The 25,810-nt window shown below is 46.4% G+C and overlaps 1 protein-coding gene across 1 annotated transcript in view; it reads left to right on the top strand.

Annotated features, from left to right (window-relative positions):
- Nucleotides 1-25,810, top strand: part of NPHP3 (nephrocystin 3) — a 161,634-nt gene that overhangs the window by 43,818 nt on the left and 92,006 nt on the right. The window contains 4 exon segments of the mRNA XM_075315193.1: nucleotides 14,218-14,380; nucleotides 17,038-17,112; nucleotides 18,822-18,986; nucleotides 22,658-22,761. Coding sequence (XP_075171308.1) covers nucleotides 14,218-14,380; nucleotides 17,038-17,112; nucleotides 18,822-18,986; nucleotides 22,658-22,761 — 507 coding nt within the window.

Genomic DNA, 25,810 nt, shown 5'->3' with positions numbered 1-25,810 from the left:
ACCGGAGGTAAACCGCGAAATACCGCAGGCAATAACACAGGAAAACGCAGTGAACCGCACAGAATTTGCTGCCTGCGTTATTCCCTGCGTGATTCCACGATTACATTGGAGTCAATGGAGTGAAATCCCGCAGCGATGTGCGGAAAAGAATTGACATGCAATTGTTTTTGCTGCGGGAATCCCGCAGCAAAACATGCAGCTGTCAAAATCTGCTTAGTGCGCACAGGATTTTTTTCCCATAGGTTTTGCTGGTGAATCACTGCAGAGATGTTATGAACATTTTCTGCAGCGAAACATGCAGCAAATCCGCAGAAAATCCGCGGCAAAATCCGGTAAGTGCGCACAGGGCCTTAATGTATCCTGCCACGCTGAGCTACTAGGGGATGATAGCACCTCTTCCTTCTGTGAGTCCGGTGCCTTTGTAGCTCCCCCCCCCCCCCTCCCACCACCGCAGCAACCGCTGCCAGCCCAGAGCCTACGGCTCAAGTCCCCCAGAATGGGCACAGTTCCCAGAACCTGGTGCTGGCTATGCAACATTGTCCTACTCCCCTCGGGGCCCCTGGAAAGAACGCAGCCTGATGACACCTCTATAGAGGGTCCTTCTGATAAGAATCAGCCCTCTGCTTCACCGGTTGCAGATCAGAAAAAGGGCATGACCCCCATGGGTCTCCCTCTGGGGTACACAGATGGTGTTCTCCCACATATTCCGCGGTCTCTGAGGAGCCGGAGGAAGGGGAATGATGTTTGTACCGGGATGATTCCTTGATTTCAACCTCCCCGAGCGATCAAGCTGCGATGGACTCCCTTATTGCAGCAATCCACCAAAACTCTGCATGTGGAAGATCTCCCATCCACTACTACTGACCCTGCGGTCTCCTTTTAAAAGGGTGAAGAAACCTCAAAAAAAAAAGAGCTTTTTGACGCCGCTTCGGTATCCGTAAACTCATGGAGTCCCGGTACCCTTTGGCTTAGCTGTCTCTAAGGGCTGGGCCGATCCGGCCTCGGTGGACCCTCACCGGGCTTCCGCCTGCCTGAAAGACCCTCCTGTCTTTTACTTGATGGATCCTCCTTCAAGGACCCGACAGACAGACAAGTGGAGCAGCTCGATCACTCTGCCTCGAGGCCACGGGTCCCTCTCCCCTTTCGTGTGGGTCGCACAGGCACCAGGACTACCAGTTTCCCTCAGACCCTCACAGATGTAACTGTTCACATTGCTGCGGCGGCAGAGTACCTCATGCAGGCCTCCCTCGGCGCTGCTACCTGCGCAGTTATTGCCGCCTCAAATACCATAGCCATCCGTAAGGCCCTCTGGTTCTGATAATGGAGAGTGGACTCGGTCTCTAAGAAGCCTCTCACAGTACTCTTTTTCCAGACCGATGGTTTTCCGATCGTCTGGACGGGCTCTTTTTTTGTCTGACGCCACGGGAGGAAAAGTGTACCTCCCTCCCCCAACTCTAGCCTAGGATGTTTTTTTACTAGACACGCAGGGCCCGACCTTCTCAGCCCTCCTCGAGTCCACCTCGTCCTGGCAGTCTAGACAAAGACCGAGAAGTCTCGTCCCTCTCCATCTGGGCAGCCGCCTCAGACCACAAATGGGTGTGATACCTTGTGTCTTCCGGTTACCACATTGAATTCTGGACCCGATCCCCTGGTCAGTCTTTTCTCTCAAACCCCCCCAAACGCTCAAAACACCACGAGGCCTTCTCCTCAGCAATCCACTCCCTCCAAACGGCGGGGGTGATGGTACCTGTTCCGGACGGCGAGAGGTTCAAGGCTATTCCAACCTATCGTGGTTGCCAAAAAAAAAAAAAGATGGGTCAGTTCGTCCCATCCTGGACCTCTAACACCTGAGCAAACGTGCACGTAAGGAGATTCAGAATGGACTTCCTAGGGTTCATTATTACCTTTATGGTCGAAGGAGAATTCCTTGCCTCCCTAGCTTCAGGGACGCGTTTTTCTTCCCCAAGTGGACTGGCTACTCCTGACCATGGACGGCAGCCTCTTAGTCTGGGGAGCAGCGTACTGGCTCCACACTGCTTCGGGACATTGGACACCCCAGGAGTCTTCTCTTCCCAGAAATCATCCTTAAAATCAGTGCGATCTTCTCGCGCTCAGGTCATTCCCCCTTCTGCTAGCAGGTCGTTTGATTCGGGTCCAATTGGACAATGCAACAGCTGTGGCCTATGTCGATCGGCAGGGAGGTACCAGAAGCAAGACAGCTTATCTCGAGGTCCTCAGGATCCTCACCTGGACCGAATCGACGGGGGTCTGTGTTTTCAGCGTTACACATACCGGGAGTAGAGAACTGGGTGGCGGACCTTCTAAGTCGCCAAGGCCTGGCCGCTGGAGAGTGGTTTCTCCACCCAGAAGTGTTCCCACACATCTGCACTCACTGGAGTACACCAGACGTGGAATTAATGGTGCTCTATAAATAAATAATAATAAATAGTAATCTAATGGCCAGGTCACGTGACCCACAGTCCATTGGCGCGGATGCTCTAGTCTCCTGAAGTCGTTTCCGTCCAACTTACATGTTTTTCGCCTCTGCCCCTGCTGCCACGGGTAATCAGGAAGATCAAGGCAGAAGAAGTCCCGGTGATACTAATAGCACCGGACTAGCCCAGGTGCGCCTGGTATGCTGAATTAGTACAATTGCTCATGGCGCCTCGTAAGCATCCCAGACTTGCTGACCCAAGGGCCCATTTCCCATCAGAACTCCAGAGCCCTGAAGCTGACGGCCTGGTCATTGAGACCTGGACTTTAAAAAGAGGGAGATTCTCTCCTGCGGTCATCTCCAACATGTACAGAGACAGAAAGCCGGCCTTCATCTCATATTTACCACCGTACGTGGAAAACTTTCCTTTCCCAGTGCAGGGAATCTAATGTCCAACCTAAGACTCTGGCGATCCCCAGAATTCTTGATTTTTATTTTTTTTTTTGCAGTCAGGTTGCAAAAGAGGTTGGACCTCAGCTACCTTAAGGGGCAGGTTTCATCTCTCTCAATATTCTATCAGTACCGCCTAGCTTGCAATCCGCAAGTCAAGACTTTCCTCAAGGGTGTTTCCCATCTAGTTTCCCTGTATAAACGGTCGCTGGACCCATGGGACCTCAATCTCGTTTTGGACGGTATCCAGAGGTTCCCTTTTGAACCTCTTAAGGAATCTTCTCTTGCTCTTCTCTCCTGGAAGGTAACATTCTTAGTGGCGATTACGTCCATCAGACAAGTTTCGGAACTGGCATCACTCTTGCCGCGAACTCTTTCTGATCTTTCATCAGGACAAGGTGGTTCTACGCCCCCTTCCAGATTTTCTTCCGATGGTTATTACCCCGTTTCATATGAACGAGGACATTGTTCTGACTTCCTTTTTGTCCACACCCAGTCCATAGGGTGGAAAGGTTTCATCTTGTGAGGGCTCTCAGATATTACGTACCCAGGACAGCCCCTTTAGGAACATAGACTCCTTGTTCGTCATTCCTGAAAGGCCTAAGAAAGGAGAGGCAGCTTCATAGGCAACGCTGGCTCACTGGATTCGCTCTGCGATCCAGGAAGTCTACCGCTTGCAATTCAAGCCCATTCCTAGTGGGCTGCGGACTCATTCCACGTGAGCAGTTGGCGCCTCTTGGGCCATTAGGCATCAGCCTTCAGTGGAACAGAGGTGTAAGGCTGCGACCTGGTCTTGCCTACATACTGTTTCAAAGCATTACTGAATCCATACCCAGGCTTCGGCTGAGGCGAACCTAGGTAGGAAAATTCTGCAAACGATAGCCAGGAGCGCCTACTGAGATAGGTACTCCACTATCTGTGACTGGTTCCTAGTCCTTGGGTTGTGTTGTTTATTGTTTAACTACCCATGGACTGCTTTAGGACGTCCCATGGTCCTGTGTCCCCCTAATGAGGCGTCAGAGAAAAACGGATTTTTGTGTACTCACCGTAAAATCGTTTTCTCTTAGCCATCATTGGGGGACACAGCACCCACCCTGTTGCCCTGTTGGGCCTTGGTTCTCTCAGTACCTTATTTGGTTATGACTTTTTTTTTTTTTTCTCATGTTCCTCTGTTGAGAAGTTTTTACTGTTTTTTTTTCTCCTACTGCTTGTGTACTAAAACTTAGGTTGCCTGGCCCGGCCAGGCGGTGTATACTGCAGAGGAGGAGCTATGCTTTTGCATCTACTTAGTGTCCTCCTATGGATAGGCAGCATAACACCCATGGTCCTGTGTCCCCCAATGATGGCTAAGCGAAAACGATTTTACGGTGAGTACACAAAAATCCGTTTTGTTTTTTTTTCCCCTGTAAACTCTATGTTGATGGCTTTTCCCAAAAAGCTCTACTTTTGTCTCATCTGACCAGAGAATATTCTTCCAAAATGTTTTAGGCTTTCTCAGGTAAGTTTTGGCAAACTCCAGCCTGGCTTTTTTTATGTCTCGGGGTAAGAAGTGGTGTCTTCCTGGGTATCCTACCATACAGTCACTTTTCAGTCAGACGCTGACTGATAGTATGGGTTGACACTGTTGTACCCTCAGACTGCAGGGCAGCTTGAAGTTGTTTAGATGTTAGTCAAAGTTCTTTATCCACATCCATACAATCTTGCGTTGAAATATCTCGTCAATTTTTCTTTTCCTTCCACATCTAGGGAGGTTAGCCACAGTGCCATGGGCTTTAAACTTCTTGATGACACTGCACACCGTAGACACAGGAACTTTCAGGTCTTTTGAGATGGACTTGTAGCCTTGAGATTGCTCATGCTTCCTCACAATTTGGATTCTCAAGTCCTCAGACAGTTCTTTGGTCTTCTTTCTTTTCTCCATGCTTAATGTGGTACACACAAGGATACAGGACAGAGGTTGAGTCAACTTTAATCCATGTCAACTGGCTGCAAGTGTGATTTAATTAGGTGCCACAGGTAAGTTACAGGTGCTGTTAATTATACAAATTAGAGAAGCATCACATGATTTTTCAAACAGTACCAATACTTTTGTCCACCCCCTTTTTTATGTTTGGTGTGGAATTATATCCAATTTGGCTTTATGATATATATATATTATTTTTTTTTTTTATTGAAGACAAACTAAATTAAGATAATAATACCAAAGAATTTTGATTGCAATCATTTTCAGGAAGAAACGGAGTGTTATCTGACAGAATTGCAGGGGTGCCAATACTTTTGGCCAGCACTGTAGTTATGGAACGGCTCTAGAACGGTTTATTGAACTTTCTACTGTAGATAGGTGTCAAATGCTAGTAGAAAATCTAGTACTGAACTTTTTTTTTTATATCACATGCATTTCCCATTTAGTTATAATGTCTCCTATACTGTACAGAGAGGGAGAAGGGGTCATATACAGACAAGAGCAGTGCTGCAATGTCAGAAGGCATTGTAAGCAGAGTGGAAAAGTGGGTTTGTTTTCTTTCTTTTTTGGGTTATTTTCACGCTAAACAACATTTGTAATAAAAAAGAAAAAAGTCAGTTTTCTCTGATGCCTCATTGGGGGACAGAGGACCATGGGTGTTATGCTGCTTATCCATAGAAGGACACTAAGTAGATGCAAAGATGTTAGCTCCTCCCCTGCAGTATACACCCCCTGGCCCAGCCAGGCTACTTCAGTTTTAGCTTAGTGTCTATAGGAGGCACATCTCTGCAGACTACTGCAGCAAGAATTTTTTTGTTTTTAGAGGGTGACTGTTTCCTTCGGGGACTGATTTCCCAAAACCATCAACAGGCGGGAACGCGGAGTGTCGCCTCCCTGTACCTCTCCTGCGACGCTGGATCCTGGGCTGTTACTCACTGGACGACAGGTCTCATGGCACTGATTTTCCAGAGCCCAGAGCAGATGAAAACTTCCTCAGCCCCTCTTGCAGGCTCTGAGTTGATACACGCTCTGCACCAAGTGTGACCAGGCAGCAGACTGCCATCTCCACAGGAGCTGAGGTGAGATCATTCCGATTTTTCCAGAGCCCAGAGTAGATGGAAAACTTCCTCAGTCCCTCTTGCAGGCTCTAAGTTGATACACGCTCCGCACCAGTGTGACCATGCAGCAGGCATCAGACTGCCATCTCCACAGGAGATGAGGTGAGATCCTTCCGATTTTTTTCCAGAGCCCCAGAGCAGATGAAAACTTCTTCCTCAATCCCTCTGGCAGGCTCTGAGTTGATACAAGTTCTGCCAGCAGGCTTCAGACTCTCCACACTGAATTGGATCAAAGGTCACACTGACTGGATGCACATGAGCTGTGATTGCAGACTCCTGTATAGCATTCCACCTGTGGTGGAGGGAGGGGGAGAGCCCCCAGGACTCGGTGCACCCGCAGCTGCGGTACACTTATAGAGGTTTTTCTGTCCACCATTGTTGTGCAGGGCTGGAGGGGGGAAGGGGAGTCCCTTCCCACCATTTTTTTTGTTTATTATATTTTCTCATGCCTTCTTGTCAGAGCTAAGCCCCGTCCCCTCCGACACTCGATAAGAACGCGCGCGTAACCCTCCTCACACAGGATCTGCAGAGCATTGCTCCCTCTTGTTGTGATCAGAGCCTGTGGGCGTCTCTCAGAGCTGGCTTCCTCCTTCCCAGAACTGGGACGCAGGAAAAGGGGGGGGAAGGGGTCATCAGGGTTCTGGGTGAGTTATAGCCTCACTTGCATATTAGCTCTGCAGAGCATTGCTCCCTCATTACAATCAGAGTTTCTGGCTCATCAGCCAGGGGCTGCAGTCACATGTTTTATGCCCTGCACAACTACAGCAACAACTAAAAGACGCTGAGCTACTAGGGGATGATAGCACCTCTTCCTTCTGTGAGTCCGGTGCCCCTGTAGCTTACCCCCCCCGCCACCACCACAGCAACCGCTGCCAGCCCAGAGCCTACGGCTCCCAATCTCCTGGAATGGGCACAGTTCCCAGAACCTGGTGTTGGCTATGCAACATCGTCCTCACACCCCTCGGGGCCCCTGGAAAGAACGCAGCCTGATGACACCTCTATAGAGGGTTCTTCTGATAAGAATCAGCCCTTTGCTTCACCGGTTGCAGATCAGAAAAAGGGCATGACCCCTATGGTTCTCCCTCTGGGGTACACAGATGGGGTTCTCCCACATGTTCCGCGGTCTCTGAGGAGCCGGAGGAAGGAGAATGATGTTTGTACCGGGATGATTCCTTGGTTTCAACCTCCCCGAGCGATCAAGCTGCGATGGACTCCCTTATTGCAGCAATCCACCAAAACTCTGCATGTGGAAGATCTCCCATCCACTACTACTGACCCTGCGGTCTCCTTTTAAATGGGTGAAGAAACCTCAAAAAAAAAAAAAAAAAAAAAAGTTTTTTGACGCCGCTTCGGTATCCGTAAACTCATGGAGTCCCGGTACCCCTTTGGCTTAGCTGTCTCTAAGGGCTGGGCTGATCCGGCCTTGGTGGACCCTCACCTGGCTTCCGCCTGCCTGAAGCACCACTCCTGTCTTTTACTTGATGGATCCTCCTTCAAGGACCCGACAGACAAGTGGAGCAGCTCGATCGCTCTGCCTCGAGGCCGCGGGTCCCTCTCCCCTTCCGTGTGGGTTGCACAGGCACTAGGACTACCAGTTTCCCTCAGACCCTCACAGATGTAACAGTTCACATTGCTGCGGCGGCAGAGTACCTCATGCAGGCCTTCCTCGGCGCTGCTACCTGCGCAGTTTTTGCCGCCTCAAATACCATAGCCATCCGTAAGGCCCTCTGGTTCCAATAATGGAGAGCGGAGTCTGTCTCTAAGAAGCCTCTCACAGTACTCTTTTCCAGACCGATGGTTTTTCGATCGTCTGGACAGGCTCTTTTTTTTGTCTGACGCCACGGGAGGAAAAGAGTACCTCCCTCCCCCAACTCTAGCCCAGGATGTTTTTTTACTAGACACGCAGGGCCCGACCTTCTCAGCCCTCCCCGAGTCCACCTCGTCCTGGCAGTCTAGACAATGACCGAGGAGTCTCGTCGTCCTCTATCTGGGCCGCCGCCTCAGACCACAAATGGGTGTGATACCTTGTGTCTTCCGGTTACCACATTGAATTCTGGACCCGATCCCCTGGTCAGTCTTTTCTCTCAAATCCCCCCCAAAGGCTCCAAAACACCACGAGGCCTTCTCCTCAGCGATCCACTCCCTCCAAACGGCGGGGGTGATGGTACCTGTTCCGGACGGCGAGAGTTTCAAGGCCTTCTATTCTAACCTCTCGTGGTCCCCAAAAAAGGATGGGTCAGTTCGTCCCATCTTGGACCTCTAACACCTGAGCAAACATGTGCACGTAAGGAGATTCAGAATGGAATTCCTAGGGTCCATTATTACCTTTTATGGTCGAAGGAGAATTCCTTGCCTCCCTAGCTATCAGGGACGCGTACCTGCACATACCCATCGCTCCAGCTCACCAAAAGTTCCTCTGCTTCGCGGTTCAGGACTTCTTGTTTTCATTTGTGGCCCTACCCTCGGCTCTGCTACAGCACCAAGGGTCTTAACTAAGGTCATGGCGGCCACCATGAGTGCCCTTCACGCCAGGAGAGTGGCTGCTCTGCCTTGCTTGGATGACCTCCTCATCAAGGGCTCAACCAGCGTGCAGATCTCTGTGGGCACCCTATCCCGCTTAGGGCGGCTTCTGACTCCAGTCAAATCATCCCCGGTCCCGTCAAAATCCGTCACCTCCCTGGGCATGTCCCTGGACACTCTTCAGAGCTTGATATTTCTCCCTCAAGACAAGGCGACCGCTCTACAACAAGCGGTACACTGCCCTCTACGTTCTCCTCTCGCTCCATACGATTCAGTATGAGAGTGCTAGGTAGGATAGCGGTGGCTATAGAGGCAATGCTGCTTGCTTCGCCACACCACCGCCCACTGCAGCTTGCGCTTCTAGCTGCCTGGGACAAGAGCCCCTTTTCCTTGGATGAACTTTTCACCTGACACCATCAGTCAGGTATGCGCTTTGCTGGTGGCTTCAGTGTTCTTCCATATCGAGAAGGAGTTTTTCTTCCCCAAGTGGACTGGCTACTCCTGACCATGGATGGCAGCCTCTTAGTCTGGGGAGCAGCGTACTGGCTCCACACTGCTTCGAGACATTGGACACCCCAGGAGTCTTCTCTTCCCAGAAATCCCAGTTAGAGTCAGTTCAAAGGCGGGCAACTAGACTATTACAAGGAATGGAAGGCCTCCCATATGATGGCAGATTGAAAAAGTTAGATATGTTTAGCTTAGAAAAAAGACGTCTCAGAGGAGATCTCATTTATATGTATAAATACATGTGTGGTCAATATAAAGGACTGGCACATAACTTATTTCTTCCGAAAACAATACTAAGGACCAGGGGGCACTCACTGCGAGTGGAAGAAAAGCGATTCCGACACCTAAATAGGAAAGGGTTATTTACAGTTAGAGCGGTCAGACTGTGGAATGCCCTACCACAAGAGGTAGTAATGGCAGATACTATAACAGCTTTTAAAAAAGGGCTGGATGATTTCCTCAGTACACAAAACATTGTTGGTTATAAATGACTTAGTGACTAAATGTAAAACTGGTGGAGGAAGGTTGAACTAGATGGACCTAGGTCTTTTTTCAACCTAAGTAACTATGTAACTATGTAACTATATAAATCATCCTTAAAATCAGTGCGATCTTCTCGCGCTCAGGTCATTCCCCCTTCTGCTAGCAGGTCGTTTGATTCGGGTCCAATTGGACAATGCAACAGCTGTGGCCTATGTCAATCGGCAGGGAGGTACCAGCAGCAAGACAGCTTATCTCGAGGTCCTCAGGATCCTCACCTGGGCCTAATCGACGGAGGTCCGTGTTTTTCAGCGTTACACATACTGGGAGTAGAGAACTGGGTGGCGGACCTTCTAAGTCGCCAAGGCCTGGCCGCCGGAGAGTGGTTTCTCCACCCAGAAGTGTTCCCACACATCTGCACTCACTGGAGTACACCAGACGTGGAATTAATGGTGCTCTATAAATAAATAATAATAAATAATAATCTAATGGCCAGGTCACGTGACCCACAGTCCATTGGCGCAGATGCTCTAGTCTCCTGAAGTCGTTTCCGTCCAACTTACATGTTTTTCGCCTCTGCCCCTGTTGCTATGAGTAATCAGGAAGATCAAGGCAGAAGGAGTCCCGGTGATACTAATAGCACCGGACTAGCCCAGGTGTGCCTGGTATGCTGAATTAGTACAGTTGGTCATGGCGCCTCGTAAGCGTCCCAGACCTGCTGACCCAAGGGCCCATTTCCCATCAGAACTCCAGAGCCCTGAAGCTGACGGCCTGGCCATTGAGACCTGGACTTTAAAAAGAGGGAGATTCTCTCCTGCGGTCATCTCCACCATGTACAGTGCTCGAAAGCCGGCCTTCATCCTGTATTTACCACCGTACGTGGAAAACTTTCCTTTCCCAGTGCAGGGAATCTAATGTCCAACCTATGCCTCTGGCGATCCCCAGAATTCTTGATTTTTTTTTTTTTTTTTTGATTTTTCTTTTGCAGTCAGGTTGCAAAAGAGGTTGGACCTCAGCTCCTTTTAAGGGGCAGGTTTCATCTCTCTCAGTATTCTATCAATACCACCTAGCTTGCAATCCGCAAGTAAAGACTTTCCTCAAGGGTGTTTCACATCTAGTTTCTCTGTATAAACGGTCGCTGGACTCATGGGACCTCAATCTCGTTTTGGACATGATCCAGAGGTCCCTTTTTTGAGCCTCCTTAAGGAATCTTCTCTTGCTCTTCTCTCCTGGAAGGTAACATTCTTAGTGGCGATTACGTCCATCAGACAAGTTTCGGAACTGGCAGCACTCTCTTGCCGCGAACCCTTTCTGATCTTTCATCAGGACAAGGTGGTTCTACGCCCCCTTCCGGATTTTCTTCTGAAGGTTACTTCCCCGTTTCATATGAACGAGGACATTGTTCTGCCTTCCTTTTGTCCACACCCAGTCCATAGGGTGGAAAGGGTTCTATATTCGCTAGACCTTGTGAGGGCTCTCAGATATTACGTACCCAGGACAGCCCCTTTAGGAACATAGACTCCTTGTTCGTCATTCTTGAAAGGCCTAAGAAAGGAGAGGCAGCTTCATAGGCAACGCTGGCTCGCTGGATTCGCTCTGCGATCCAGGAGGTCTACCGCTTGCAATTCAAGCCCATTCCTAGTGGGCTGCGGACTCATTCCACGCGAGCAGTTGGCGCCTCTTGGGCCATTAGGCATCAGCCTTCAGTGGAACAGAGGTGTAAGGCTGCGACCTGGTCTTGCCTACATACTGTTTCAAAGCATTACTGAGTCCATAACCAGGCTTCAGCTGAGGCGAACCTAGGTAGGAAAATTCTGCAAACGATAGCCAGGAGCGCCTACTGAGATAGGTACTCCACTATCTGGGACTGGTTCCTAGTCCTTGGGTTGCTTTGTTTATTGTTTACCCACCCATGGACTGCTTTAGGACGTCCCATGGTCCTGTGTCCCCCATTGAGGCGTCAGAGAAAAACGGATTTTTTTGTGTACTCCCCGTAAAATCGTTTTCTCTTAGCCATCATTCGGGGACACAGCACCCTCCCCTTTACCCTGTTGGGCCTTGGCTTTTTTTCCGTCTCAGTACTTTTTTGTTATGAGTATTCACTCACGTTTTTTTGTTACTTGTTTTCCTACTGCTTGTGTACTAAAACTGAAGTAGCCTGGCTGGGCCAGGGGGTGTATACTGCAGGGGAGGAGCTAACATCTTTGCATCTACTTAGTGTCCTCCTATGGATAAGCAGCATAACACCCATGGTCCTGTGTCCCCCAATGATGGCTAAGAGAAAACGATTTTACCGGAGTACACAAAAAATCTGTTTTTCTGATTCATGGCAATCCGGTTGCAGGTTCCCCACTGGCTTCCATACTGTCACAATGACTATGGGACAGCGGGGAACTGGGGCTCTTAAGCCGTCCCTCAGCTAGGGGGAAAATTGATCAACCTTTTGAGCCACCCCTGCGACGTCCCGGCAAATCTCAATAGGGGGGGGTCCTACTCTATATTTAATATTTCCATTGTGCCATGCAGCCTCAAAAAATCATTAAAAGTAGAACCATATTAAAGCAACACATTTACCTGTAACATTTCAGAAACCGCTTCCATGTTTGCCAGGAGAGGCAACCGCGAATAATGGTAGCCCAGTGACATGGCAGAGGTGGCTCAAAAGGTTGATCAATTTTTTGCTAAAAATCTCATTTTTGCATTATGGTACAGTTGGAATTATTTGTTAATTTACACTTTTTTTTAATTTTTCGCACGCCATTTTTCAAGCAGTGCTGGCTCCCTCCCCTTTTGATGTACCTCAGCTAGGGGACCCTATGCTATCTTTTAATCTCAGGGACACTCCTGGAGGTGGAGATGCCTGAATCTCCTTCCAGCCCTGCTCCTGACCAGTTCTGATCATATTCCCCCCCCCCCTCCCAACAGGGAGGGATGGGACAAAAGTGTGATGAAACCCAGAGAATAAAGACGGATAAGGGAAAAACAAAACTCTGTCACACTGTACGCACACACAGGATAAGACAAGAAGAGGTCCAGGAGGAAAACAAGAGCAGGAAGGTAGTACAAAATAATAGGAGTACACTCAACAACTATTTATAGAAAATCTGGGACACCACACCTCATAGACCAACAAAGACAAGCTATAGCTGGCATGGATGGAAGGATTCAACCAGCATAAATAGGAGGGGAGCAGATGTGATAGGTTTCCTCACAACATATGATTAAAGTAGCAAGCAGAAGAGCAGAGATTAACACCTGCTAGCTTGCCTATGAATCAGCACACAGCAGGTCTACCATCTAGTTTGCCTGTGTTGATCCCAGACACCAGAGAAACCATCGGGTGGAGTGTCAGAGCCTGCCATCTGAACAGAGCCCGATACAACCATGACAGCTGAAGTTTGTGCAAAACTACGTGAGACATATACTTCATCTTCAGTCTGAACAGGCTGTAGAAGGTGACATATTTGTTGCTTCTGCTGCCCTTGATTGCCTGCAGCGGTCACATGTATGTCTAGATGAAATGTTAAGTTTGGAGACTGACTCTGTACTTGTCCTGATAGACATGTGACCACAGAAGCCAATCCTTGTAATCACATTCAGTCACCTACCTAATGGATGCCAGCGTGGTATCTGACAGGTGCATTGATTAAGCGTGGCGTCACACGCTACTATATATCGGGCGATATGTTGTCGGGGTCACGGATTCTGTGACGCACATCTGGCATCGTTAGAGACATTGTAGCGTGTGACCGCTACGAACGATGGTGAAGATCAATCAACAGAAATTGCCACAACTACCCACCACTGGGCATCAGCCGTATTGCTTATGTAGACAGCAGACGGTAATCCTCCACATACACTGGGCAGGTGGTGCTTATCCCCCAAGCATAATAGTTCCTGGATAGAGTCCAACAATAGAGATAGGGCAGCACTCACCAGCGTCCGGTAAAAAAGACTTTATTTATTCATGGTGCAGGTAAAAAAAGCAGGAGCAGAGTTGACAGCAGGGCCCCCTCATGGACGACAACCGTTACGCGTGTACTCGCGCTTCCTCGGGTCTGTCAAAAGCAAAGCAAAAATACCTTATCGTTGCTCGTTGACACGTCGTTCATTTTCATAAAGTCATTCCTCCTTCTGCACGCCAGTTGTTCGTCATTCCCGAGGCAGCACACATCGGTCCGTGTGACACCCCGGGAACAACGAACACAGCTTACCTGTGTCCCGCCGGCAATGCAGAAGGAAGGAGGTGGGCGGGATGTTACGTCCCGCTCATCTCCGCCCCTCCGCTTCTATTGGGCGGCTGCTGTGTGACGCCGATCGTCCCTCCCCTTTCAGGAAGAGTATGTTCGCCGCCTATAGCGAGGTCGTTCAGGAGGTAAGTACGCGTGACGGGGGTTTAACGACTGTGCGACATGGGCAATGAATTGCCCGTGATGCACAAACGACGGGGGCGGGTGCGATTGCTCATGCGATCGCACGATAAATCGGTGCGTGTAACGCCGGCCTAACTTTATTGTTTGACAGCATTCTTCATCCATAGCATTCTTATTTGTTTTTTTTGTGGCTGGACAACCATTTTATTAAGAAAAGAATTAGAGTGCTAAATAGAAAAAACATACCGCTCTGGGAACCCCTTTAAGTTTTTGTTTATCTTTTAACATTTGTATTAGGGTTTTTATTTTAACCCCTAATATATACAGTATTTGTTGCAGTGTTTTACCCTTTTGCTTCTGCCTTGTTCATAGGTTACAATGCTGTTCTCTCTGGGAAGACTGCAAAGAGGCATTCCTGAAAAATACTGAGGCCAAGCCGAGGATTGTGTATCACAAAGGTGACAATGGAGCAGTAAGCTCTGACTGCATCCAGCAGCTACTGGAGGAAGACGCCAATAAAGCAAATAAAACCAAGGTAAAAAAAAATAGGTGAAATGTAAAAGTTTAATAATATTCATTGCATAGTAAGAAGAAACTGACCTTTTACTTTTTTTTTTTTATCATATTGTCTAACATGGAAAGTTATAAAAGTTTTCAAACCACATTATTATTGTATTCAGTATTATTGCACTGCTACGTTTTATCCCCTCAGTGAGACTCAGCTGCTGCTGACCCTTTTACTGCCTTCAGCCGTACTCCAAATGAGCACGTTGTGATATCACTGCAGCTGACGATATGCAAATGGATTAGAGAAAAGCAGGGGTTTCAACAATTTGTAAGAGTGGTGGACTATAGGGTGCTTTACACGCTGCAACATCGCTAGCGATGTCGTGCGCGATAGCACCCGCCCCTGTCGTTAGTGCAATATGTGGTGATCGCTGTCATAGCGAACATTATCGCTACGGTAGCGTCACACGCACATACCTGTTCTGCGACGTCGCTGTGACCACCAAACAATCCCTCCTTCAAGTAGGAGGGGTGTTCGGCGTCATAGCGACGTCAAAAAACGGCCGTAAAATAGCAGAGGAGGGGCGGAGATGAGCGGCCGGAACATGCCCCCACCTCCTTCCTTCCTCATTGCCGGTGCACGGCAGTAAGGAGATGTTCGTCGCTCCTGCTGCGTCACACGTAGAGATGTGTGCTGCCGCAGGAACGACGAACAACATCGCTACTCACCAGACAACGATATTTGGTGTTTGGACGACCTCTCCAACACCAACTATTTTTACCACTTTTGCGATCGTTAAAGGTCGCTCGTACGTGTCACACACTGCAATGTTGCTAACGACGCCGGATGTGCGTCACAAACACCGTTACCCCGACGATAAATCGTTAGCGATGTCGCAGCATGTAAAGCGCCCTTAAGTCAATGCAGTTCCTAATCCTGAAGACCCCAATCACGTTATTGTCATGTAATGTCAACACTGTCCTGTATCTTTTGTGAATTGTAATGTACTGTAATGTGTTGTGTGATGTAAGTTATAGTTTATAGTATTGTATGTGGTAATGTGTTGCATAGCACTTTAGGAAGTTGTCAGACTGTAGGGTAAGCAGCAGTTAAGCATTGGGACTTGCCCTCCATGGGAAGGGTGAAGTGAAAGGTAAAGTGACGGTTAATTCTGCAAGAGTCAGTGAAGACCTAGTGAGCGAACTTGATGGACTGATCATTCGTGAAGGTCACACACAGTGGGTGGTTTGTGGCAACAATGGAAGAGGTGAAGAGATGGAAGGTGAGATAGCATGAACCTCAATTGTTAACAAAGATATGCAGTGTGAACAGCATTGGAAGGAGAGACTGATCCTCTAACTAAGTGCCACAGATGTGCTGATGCAGCTCTGCACAGCACAAATAATGATTTCCTGTGAATGCCGGTGCTCAGCCGTGTTCACAGGAAGTTCGTCATGACTGTGACCGGTTATCAGATCACCACCAGCTATTATGACAACGCATCAACACCCTCGTAATCACGTCACCGGCTGCCGATGGGAGCGGTGAATGGTGCTCTCCCCACCAATGAGTGTTAGATTGTACTGTCAGAGTTTGACAGCACAATCTAACTAATTAACAGGCGTGGGTGGATCTCTGATCCACCTGTGCCTGTTAGCTGCACGTTGACTGATCACCTGACATGCAGGGAAAGATGCGGGTTAGCACTCTACAAAGTAAGGGACACGGCTAAGGACGTACTGGTACATCCTTGGTCGTGAAGAGGTTAAAACAGTTGTACTTGCTGTATTCCAGGTATTCCAGTAGCTCTCCACAGTTAGTTCTTGGCTGTTGGACAACTCTTCTGATAATGGTTTTCACTCTTTTGTCTAAAAGCTTCCAGGGAGCACCTGGTCGTGGCAGGCTTACTGTGAAATTTTGTTCTTTCCATTTTCAGATTATGGCCCCAACAGTGCTCACTGGAACCTTCAGTAGTTTAGAAATTCTGTAAATAATGCCATAAGTATGTTTTGCAACAGTAAGCATGTGAAGGTTTTGAGACAGCTCACTGGTTTTACACATCATGAGATGTTTCTTGTGTGGCATCTTCGTAATGAGATATCTTATCTACCATTAGTTGAACCAGCTGATATTAATTTTCACTAAGTGGCAGAATTGCTTTCTAATTACTAATAGGTTTTAGCTGTTGTCATAACTTTCTATGGCTTTTTGCACCTCTTTCTTCATGTGTTCCATACTCTTTCCTTGTATCATTTCTCCTTATTAAATGACTTTTAATAATTGATTACAATAAAAGTTAATTTTTAAAGGGATTGCCACTTTTTCAATTATACTCTCTCATTATTACACACAACTTATTTTATGGACATCTATGATTTGATTTCTTTGCCTAATGTAGATTGGATGGGTTGTTACCGACATCTGGTGAGCAATTCATGTCAATAGCACCTTTTTAAAATGTTATACTTGCTAAGAAAATTGGGGACGTGTTCAATACTTATTTCAACCACTGCATTTCTATGAGGCTGTCACACTCTGGTCAGGTATGTGACCCTCTGAGCAAAATTGATTGGTTTTCAGTGTTTTGCAAAAATAGGTTTAGATGTAGCTAAATAGTTCTTAATATTTCTATATTCCTTACACACAATCGTCTTAATAAATGAATGCTTGTTTATACTTTTTAGATAATCGATCACAATGGAGAGCCTGCTGAAGGAGCATATAAAACCTACTGTCAGGTAGAGCAGGTCATTAAACAGGTTAGTTCCTATGCATGCCCTAAGGTGATGTTATGCCACTAAGTCAGAATATACACTGTGTCCACCCATATCCTGTCCACCGCCATTAACTTGAGAACGGCAGCAGCTATAGGCATAGAACTGGTGTCTAGGTATAGTAAAGTATCCAAGCGCTACGCAATGAAATCACCTATCGCGCCACCTGGTGGAAAACAACAGAGTTAGCATTTTTATCTCAAAAACGGAACGAAAGAGAGAGAAAAGTGAATTACAAAGTTGGAGGGCATCATCAATTCAATATGAATCGACACCTTGCATACAGAAATGCTATGATTAGAATGTGCAAAACTCACAAGGCTGTGGATGTGAAGCGATACCTCATGGAGACCTTCCTACAAGTCATTGGGTATGATGGCTGCATGGAGTAGCCTCCACGCTCACCTGACCTGACCCCATTGGACTTCTTTCTGTGAGGTCACATCAAACAGCAGGTGTATGCGACCCCTCCACCAACATTACAGGACCTACGACGACGTATCACAGATGCTTGTGCAAACGTGTCACCTACCATATTGCACAACGTGCAGCAACATACAGTATGCTGTCCAGAGTCCAGATGTGCATTGCAGCTGATGGGGGCCACTTTGAGCATCAAAGTTAAATGAGCGCCATATGCGTGACCAGCATTCAATGTTTTGGGGGGGTCATGGGTTTCATATTATAGCATTTTTGTATGCAAGGTGTCGATTCATATTGAATTGATGATGCCCTACAATTTTTTTAATTCACTTTTTTTTCTATCTCGTTACGTTTTCGAGATAAAAATGCTACCTCCATTGTTTTCCACCAGGTGGTGCTATAGGTGGTTTCATTGCGTAGCACATGGCTAGTTTACTATACCGAGACACCACTTATATGCCTATAGCTGCCGCCGTTCTCAAGTTAATGGCGGTGGACACACTGTATTTGTATTTGTGGATTTTACCGGCCTGGGGTGGTGAAGATAACATTTGTGTGTTGGGGAACGGAGACCCCTACTGATCTCTACAGAAAGCGGCTACTCAGCTGTTGAGCGCCACCACCTTTAAGCTCACATCAGCGCTCCTTGGAGAGCTGAGAACAGGTAATGTACTTTTGTCTCATTAGTTGATCTGCCATGATTAGTATGTCACCCAGTGTATTCCATAATTGTTTTAGATTAGCAAAGATTACAATGTCCAGTCTGTCTCGCCATGTTCTTGGCGTGTTTCAGCTAAGGCTAGTTTCACACTTGCATTAAACGGCATCCGTTGCATTGCGTTGTGCGACGGATGCAACGGATGCGTTGCATATAGTGGCGCAACGGATCGTACAAAAGAACGCAATCAGTTATAGTTTTTTTTTCCTTAACTTTACACATCTGAGCATGCGCAGTTGTGTAAAGATGGATGCGTTAACGGAATCCGTCAAATGTCGGATTCTATCAGAATCCGTCACCATTGGCATCCGTTATAAAAACAACGGACGCCGACAGAATCCGCCGCTCTGCATCATTTTAACTTACGAAAAAAACGTTACAACGCAGGTCCATCAGTCGCAATCCGTCGTCCATACAAGTCTATGGGAAGCAGCGCAATCTGTTAACGGATTTTTCTGTTTTCCAAAACGGCGGATTGCGACTGAAGGAAAAAAAACGCAAGTGTGAAACTAGCCTAACGTTTCAAGTATTTTTATTTTTGTTTTCCTGGCAGGATTTATTGGGTGCTGAGATCACTGATCCTGATGCCAAAGATGACTCAGCAGTTAAAGATGATGATGATTTTGGGGATGTTTTATGGGATGTTCATGATGAGCAAGAACAAATGGAGGCTTTTCAGCATGCTTCTCAGTCTACGTGTGAGCTGGGCTTTGACAAAGTAAGTACAGATTGATTTAAAGGTTTAAGTGCATTTAAATTATTAAAGAAGATGTCCAGAACTAAACTATTCATGACACATCTGTAGGATTATTCATCAATATGAGATCGATGGGGGTTCTACACCCAGCACACCCTCCAAAAATCTGCTGGGTGTAAGCATTGTATAATGTGGAACACAATATCTCCATAGATGGATTAGTGGCCGCTGCTCACTGCTGCATTTTATGCATTTTGTAAGTAAATATCGGCTTTATCCTTCAGTAGAAAACTCTAGTGTGTGTGTGTATATGGTATTACAACAGCACATTATAGCTAATAGAGGTGATCAATAAAAAAAAACGTAGCTCTGCTGTATCAATAATGTTACAATGCAAAAGAAAACATGTTTTTAGTTCATCTTTCTTCATTTTCAATTCAAGAGAGCAGCAGGACCCATTTATGACAAGCGATGGCGGTATCTCATCACAACCACGTTTTCTCTAGGCTAGAGATGGCGTTGGTGTGATATGAGACCGCTGTCACCTGTCTTAGATGTGATCTCTTGCTCCCTTTTGCATGTAACTGGACCTGGATTTTTAAGAATCAAAACTTAATGAGGAAGTAAAATTGCAGTTACCAATGTAGTATATCACGCAATCAAGTGAATATGAGAAAATATGCCATACCTGGCAGCGGCCGCGAATCAATGTATAGAGCTCTGGTGTTCTTCATATATTGTTCTGTACATTGCTGCCAGAGCAGATATCAGTGTGTGTGTGTGTATGTATGTACAGTACAGACAAAAAGTTTGGACACATCTTCTCATTCAAAGAGTTTTCTTTATTTTCATGACTCTAAAAATTGTAGATTCACATTGAAGGCATCAAAACTATGAATGAAAACGTGGAATGAAATACTTTAAAAAAGTGTGAAACAGAAAATATGTCTTATATTCTAGGTTCTTCAAAGTAGCCACCTTTTGTTTTCATTACTGCTTTGCACACTCTTGGTATTCTCTTGATGAGCTTCAAGATGTAGTCACCGAAAATGGTCTTCCAACAGTCTTGAAGGAGTTCCCAGAAATGCTTAGCACTTGTTGGCCCTTTTGCCTTCACTCTGCGGTCCAGCTCACCCCAAACAATCTCGATTGGGTTCAGGTCTGGTGACTGTGGAGGCCAGGTCATCTGGCATAGCATCCCATCACTCTCCTTCTTAGTCAAATAGCCCTTACACAACCTGGAGGTGTGTTTGAGGTCATTGTCCTGTTGAAAAATAAATGATGGTCCAACTAAACGCAAACCGGATGGAATAGCATGCCGCTGCAAGATGCTGTGGTAGCCATGCTGGTTCAGTATGCCTTCAATTTTGAATAAATCCCCAACAGTGTCACCAGCAAAGCCCCCCCACACCATCACACCTCCTCCTCCATGCTTCATGGTGGGAACCAGCCATGTAGAGTACATCTGTTCACCTTTTCTACAAAGACACTGTGGTTGCATCCAAAGATCTCAAATTTGGACTCATCAGACCAAAGCACAGATTTCCACTGGTCTAATGTCCATTCCTTGTGTTCTTTAGCCAAACAAGTCTCTTCTGCTTGTTGCCTGTCATTAGCAGTGGTTTCCTAGCAGCTACAGTCATATGAAAAAGTTTGGGCACCCCTATTAATGTTAACCTTTTTTCTTTATAACAATTTGGGTTTTTGCAACAGCTATTTCAGTTTCATATATCTAATAACTGATGGACTCAGTAATATTTTTGGATTTAAATGAGGTTTATTGTACTAACAGAAAATGTGCAATCTGCATTTAAACAAAATTTTACCAGTGCAAAAGTATGGGCACCTCAACATAAAAGTGACATTAATATTTTGTAGATCCTTCTTTTGCAAAAATAACAGCCTCTAGTCGCTTCCTGTAGCTTTTAAGGAGTTCCTGGATCCTGGATGAAGGTATATTTGACCATTCCTGTTTACAAAACAATTCCAGTTCAGTTAAGTTTGATGGTCGCCGAGCATGAAGAGTTCGCTTCAAATCATCCCACAGATGTTCAATGATATTCAGGTCTGGGGACTGGGATGGCCATTCCAGAACATTGTAATTGTTCCTCTGCATGAATGCCTGAGTAGATTTGGAGCGGTGTTTTGGATCATTGTCTTGCTGAAATATCCATCCCCTGCATAACTTCAACTTCGTCACTGATTCTTGCACATTATTGTCAAGAATCTGCTGATACTGAGTTGAATCCATGCGACCCTCAACTTTAACAAGATTCCCGGTGCCGGGATTGGCCACACAGCCTCAAAGCATGATGGAACCTCCACCAAATTTTACTGTGGGTAGCAAGTGCTTTTCTTGGAATGCCGTGTTTTTTTGCCTCCAGGCATAACGCCTTTTTGTATGACCAAACAACTCAATCTTTGTTTCATCAGTCCACAGGACCTTCTTCCAAAATGTAACTGGCTTGTCCAAATGTGCTTTTGCATACCTCAGGCGACTCTTTGTGGCGTGCTTGCAGAAACGGCTTCTTTCGCATCACTCTCCCATACAGCTTCTCCTTGTGCAATGTGCACTGTATTGTTGACCAATGCACATTGACACCATCTGCAGCAAGATGATGCTGCAGGTCTTTGGAGGTGGTCTGTGGATTGTCCTTGACTGTTCTCACCATTCTTCTTCTCTGCCTTTCTGATATTTTTCTTGGCCTGCCACTTCTGGGCTTAACAAAAACTGTACCTTTTGTTCTTCTATTTCCTTACTATGTTCCTCACAGTGGAAACTGACAGTTTAAATCTCTGAGACAATTTTTTGTATCCTTCCCCTGAACAGCTATGTTGAATAATCTTTGTTTTCAGATCATTTGAGAGTTGTTTTGAGGAGCCCATGATGCCACTCTTCATAGGAGATTCAAATAGGAGAACAACTTGCAAGTGGCCACCTTAAATACCTTTTCTCATGATTGGATACACCTGCCTATGAAGTTCAAAGCTCAATGAGGTTACAAAACCAATTTAGTGCTTTAGTAAGTCAGTAAAAAGTAGTTAGGAGTGTTCAAATCAAGAAATTGATAAGGGTGCCCATACTTTTGCACCGGTAAAATTTTGTTTAAATGCGGATTGCACATTTTCTGTTAGTACAATAAACCTCATTTCAATTCAGAAATATTACTCAGTCCATCAGTTATTAGACATATGAAACTGAAATAGCTGTTGCAAAAACCCAAATTGTTATAAAGAAAAAAAGGTTAACATTAATAGGGGTTCCCAAACGTTTTCATATGATTGTATTTTACCATGAAGGCCTGCTGCACAAAGTTTCCTCTTAATAGTTGTTCTAGAGATGAGAAGGTGTGTCCAAACTTTTGGTCTGTACTGTATGTGTGTAGTATTAATGATATTATTATTATTATCCCTAACTTTTTCCAAAGGGGTTGTCCTACCTTGGTCACAGGTCTACTATCACCCTAGGTGACTGCAGACATGTGAATTCTCACAGCTCGCAGTGTTCACACCGTCAGGATTCTCCCAGCGCCATCACTGAACACTCCTGACCGCATGCTGTGAGAATTCATAAGTCTGCCCCCACATAGCGTGGCTGCACACTTGTACCCAAAGACCGGACAACAAATACACACCTTCTTTATTGCATTTAAAATGTTCTATTTTGCTTGTTTTTTTGATGTTTTTTTCAGTATTATGATCGCTTGAATGATTTAGTCGCTGCTCCTGCACCCATTCCGCCGCTGCTTATTTCAGGAGGACCAGGCTCAGGGAAATCTCTTCTCCTCTCAAAGTGGTAGGTTAATTTAAAGAGCTTTCAGGCCCATGCTATGACACTGCCTCTACCTTGTTTTACAGAGGATGAGCCATTTCAAGCCTTCTCCATACTTTTTTCTTCCGATTATTCTGGTGCAGGCTAGTCTTAGTTTCATCTGTCCAAAGAATGTTTTTGTAACGCCTGCCTGGAGCCACAGACTCAGACTGGCTGTAAAGGGAGGCTAGAGGAAAGCCGCTCACCAAGTAGGACCCAGAGAACCCTATAACCCCTATACAGGGATTTTGAATTACACAGAGCCCCAGAGATCCCCACCTGTGGTAGGCTGTAGTCCGTGGTAGTCAGGCAGGGTCAAAAACCAGGAATTGCAATGGAGGAACAGAATTGGCCAGCAAGTGCGTAATGAGGAAACAAAGCAGAGGTCAAATCCGGGACTGGTAGCAAGGTACAAAAATGATAGGCAGGGGGGTAGTCAGTCAACAAGCAGAGGTCAGCGCACGGGAATTACTATACAAACAGAACATGAACCAGGAATACAGAACTATCTCTGGCGGCGTCCAGCAGACAGGAGGGGGAATAAGAAGGGAGTGCTGACTTCCAATTGGTTGTAGCTGAATGATGGTAACTTCAGCTGGAAGACACACACCACCTACAGTCAGCCAGTGGTACTGCAGATCCCATGTGAACCCAGCGCAGTGGATGAGCGGAGTCTGCACCCACCAGTGCTGCTGGCATCGACTTCTCTCCCACCACCAGCACTATCCATGGCAGGAACATGGCGTTGCCTGGTGACCTCCTCCACCGCCTCTGCTGACCTCATCGAGTGCCTGACTGTGGGTTGACAGTAAGTGGGATCTACAACCTCATCATCACCCTGTATGTTTGCACTCCCCTCGTCCTCAGAGCCAACCTCTTCCTGCCCTGACCGAATAGTTAAGTTGTCATTCCAATCAGGTATCTGAGTCTCATCATCATCAGCATGTTCCTCATTGTTCTCTACCAAGAGGAGTTACAGTTTGGGAATGAGGGTCTACTGTTGTGAATGTCAGTTATGCTTTGGCTGCTGGGAGGCTCCCTCTTGTGGCCAGGAATTGTTTGGACATAGACCAGGTGTGTTGAGCAATGGGCGTTTCCATTGCTAATTCTCTGCTTATTTTAATCCTGGTCTGATAGCAAGCTATGCTGGATGTCAGTTGTTTTTTGTTCACCAGCCTGCTTAATTCTGCTCCACACCACATCTACCCCAGATAAGTGCTTTGCTCTTTATTTGTTGTTTAGTTCTTTTACTCTTATCTGAGTTTGTCATTTGCTGTGGTTGTTTTCAGTTTTTTTGCATGCAGGGATCTTCCCTCTCAGTTTCTTAGCTGGGAAACTCGCTGCAGTTATGTTTGGAGTATTGCTCCTATAAGTCCATGTGTTTGTGGCTTTTTGAACTTGTAATGATTCCTGTTTTCTGTTCATTAGTATGACAAGAGCGCCTGGTATAAGACGGAGTGCAGATCGTGCGATCTGAGGGCCTTTTTGTACTATCAGGAATTTGGAATTTTGCAGGGTTTTTCTCTGGCCACCATCAGCCCCTTTCCTGTCCTTTCCTATTTTAGTCAGTGGGTGCCTCACCTTTTGCTAATCCTATCATCTATCTGTGTATTGTGTTTTCCTATATCACCGCAGTCTTTGAATGTAGGGGGCTTGCTATTCTTTATCTATTTTCTGAGGCAGAGAGTTATTCATCTTTCCTTCCTTTAGGATAGCTAGTTCTCCGGCTGGGTTCGTGGTGCACAGGATGTTAGTTCACCCCTCGGCTACTTCTAGTTGTGATGGTTAGTAAGGGGATGGCGGCCAGATTAGTTGCCAATGCTCTTGTCACCTTTTACCAATGATTTATGGTGGTCTTCCACGGTTCCGGATCATAACAGTCTACATTATGTTCAGAACCTTGTTCATCAGGGCCTGAATCTGACTCACAAAGCTTCTGGGCATCACTGCAGATCATTTACTTGTCTGGACTCACTGTAGATTTGGAGCAGACCTCAAATTCCCAGGCTATAGTGTGACTGAACAGCTTTGGAGACTCAACCATCTCTGTTACCTCATCCTCTGCAGGGTTGGTGGAGACTTGAGAGCTGGTAGAAAGCAAGTGCGATGGGGGTGTCAACTCAGAGGACATGTAGTCTTTGGGATGTTGAAATAGAGGTGGGAGGCGAGGCCGCATGATGGAGCACTTGAGATCCATTCAAACATCTGCTGTTTTTGGGTCTCATCTACCTTTGGTAGCAATGGTCGTTTCCGTAACAAAGGGATCATATCAGATTGTCCACGGAAAGTAATAGACATCTTACTTTTGCTGGAAGATGGCCTTTCTTCAGCAGATGTTACTGTTGATTTACCACCTATCCCACGGACACAAACTTTTTTTCCCTTTCCAATACGCCTGCTCCCCTTTCCACCAGCATCTGTCCTTTTGCCACTCATTTTGTTTGTGAACAAATTGGACACTGTTTGTTGCACTTAAAATGGCTTAGCAAAAATGGAGAGGTGGGGTACAATGCATAGGTGGTCTAAGTTTCTTGTCAGCAGAGGAACCCTCACTGACTAACTTTCCCTGACAATGAAACTATGCCCCTAAAACTGGCTGCACTTTTTGAAATTAAAATGGCGAAGTAAAAATGGAGAGGTGGGGTACAATGCAGACGTGGTATAGCTTTCTTGTCAGCAGAGGAACCCTAATGTAGTATCCCAGACAATGAAACTATGCCCCAAGGAATTGCCTGAGCTGATTTAGACAGCCGCTGTGATAAACCCTTGCACAGCAGTGCCACAGACCTGCCTAGCAAAAATGGCTATGAAGTGCTGTAATATAGCCCTGAAAAGGGCTGAAATTACAAGTAGTCCCTAATCCCTAAACCGATGTGTAGCTTGCACTGTATAAGTCTGTAGCGCACACAGCAGCAGCAGCGGGAGCAGTGACGGTCACACACCCGCAGCAAAGAGATAATGGCGGCGATGGGGAAAATGGCCGGGTCTTATAGGGCAAGGACATGTAACATGCACAGCCTATGACACATGCCCT

This window comes from Anomaloglossus baeobatrachus, chromosome 6 (genome assembly GCF_048569485.1).
Source record: "Anomaloglossus baeobatrachus isolate aAnoBae1 chromosome 6, aAnoBae1.hap1, whole genome shotgun sequence".
In the NCBI taxonomy this organism is placed as follows: Eukaryota; Metazoa; Chordata; class Amphibia; order Anura; family Aromobatidae; genus Anomaloglossus; species Anomaloglossus baeobatrachus.
The sequence above is the reverse complement of the archived record's forward strand: the minus strand, read 5'-3'. Positions and strand labels throughout refer to the sequence as shown.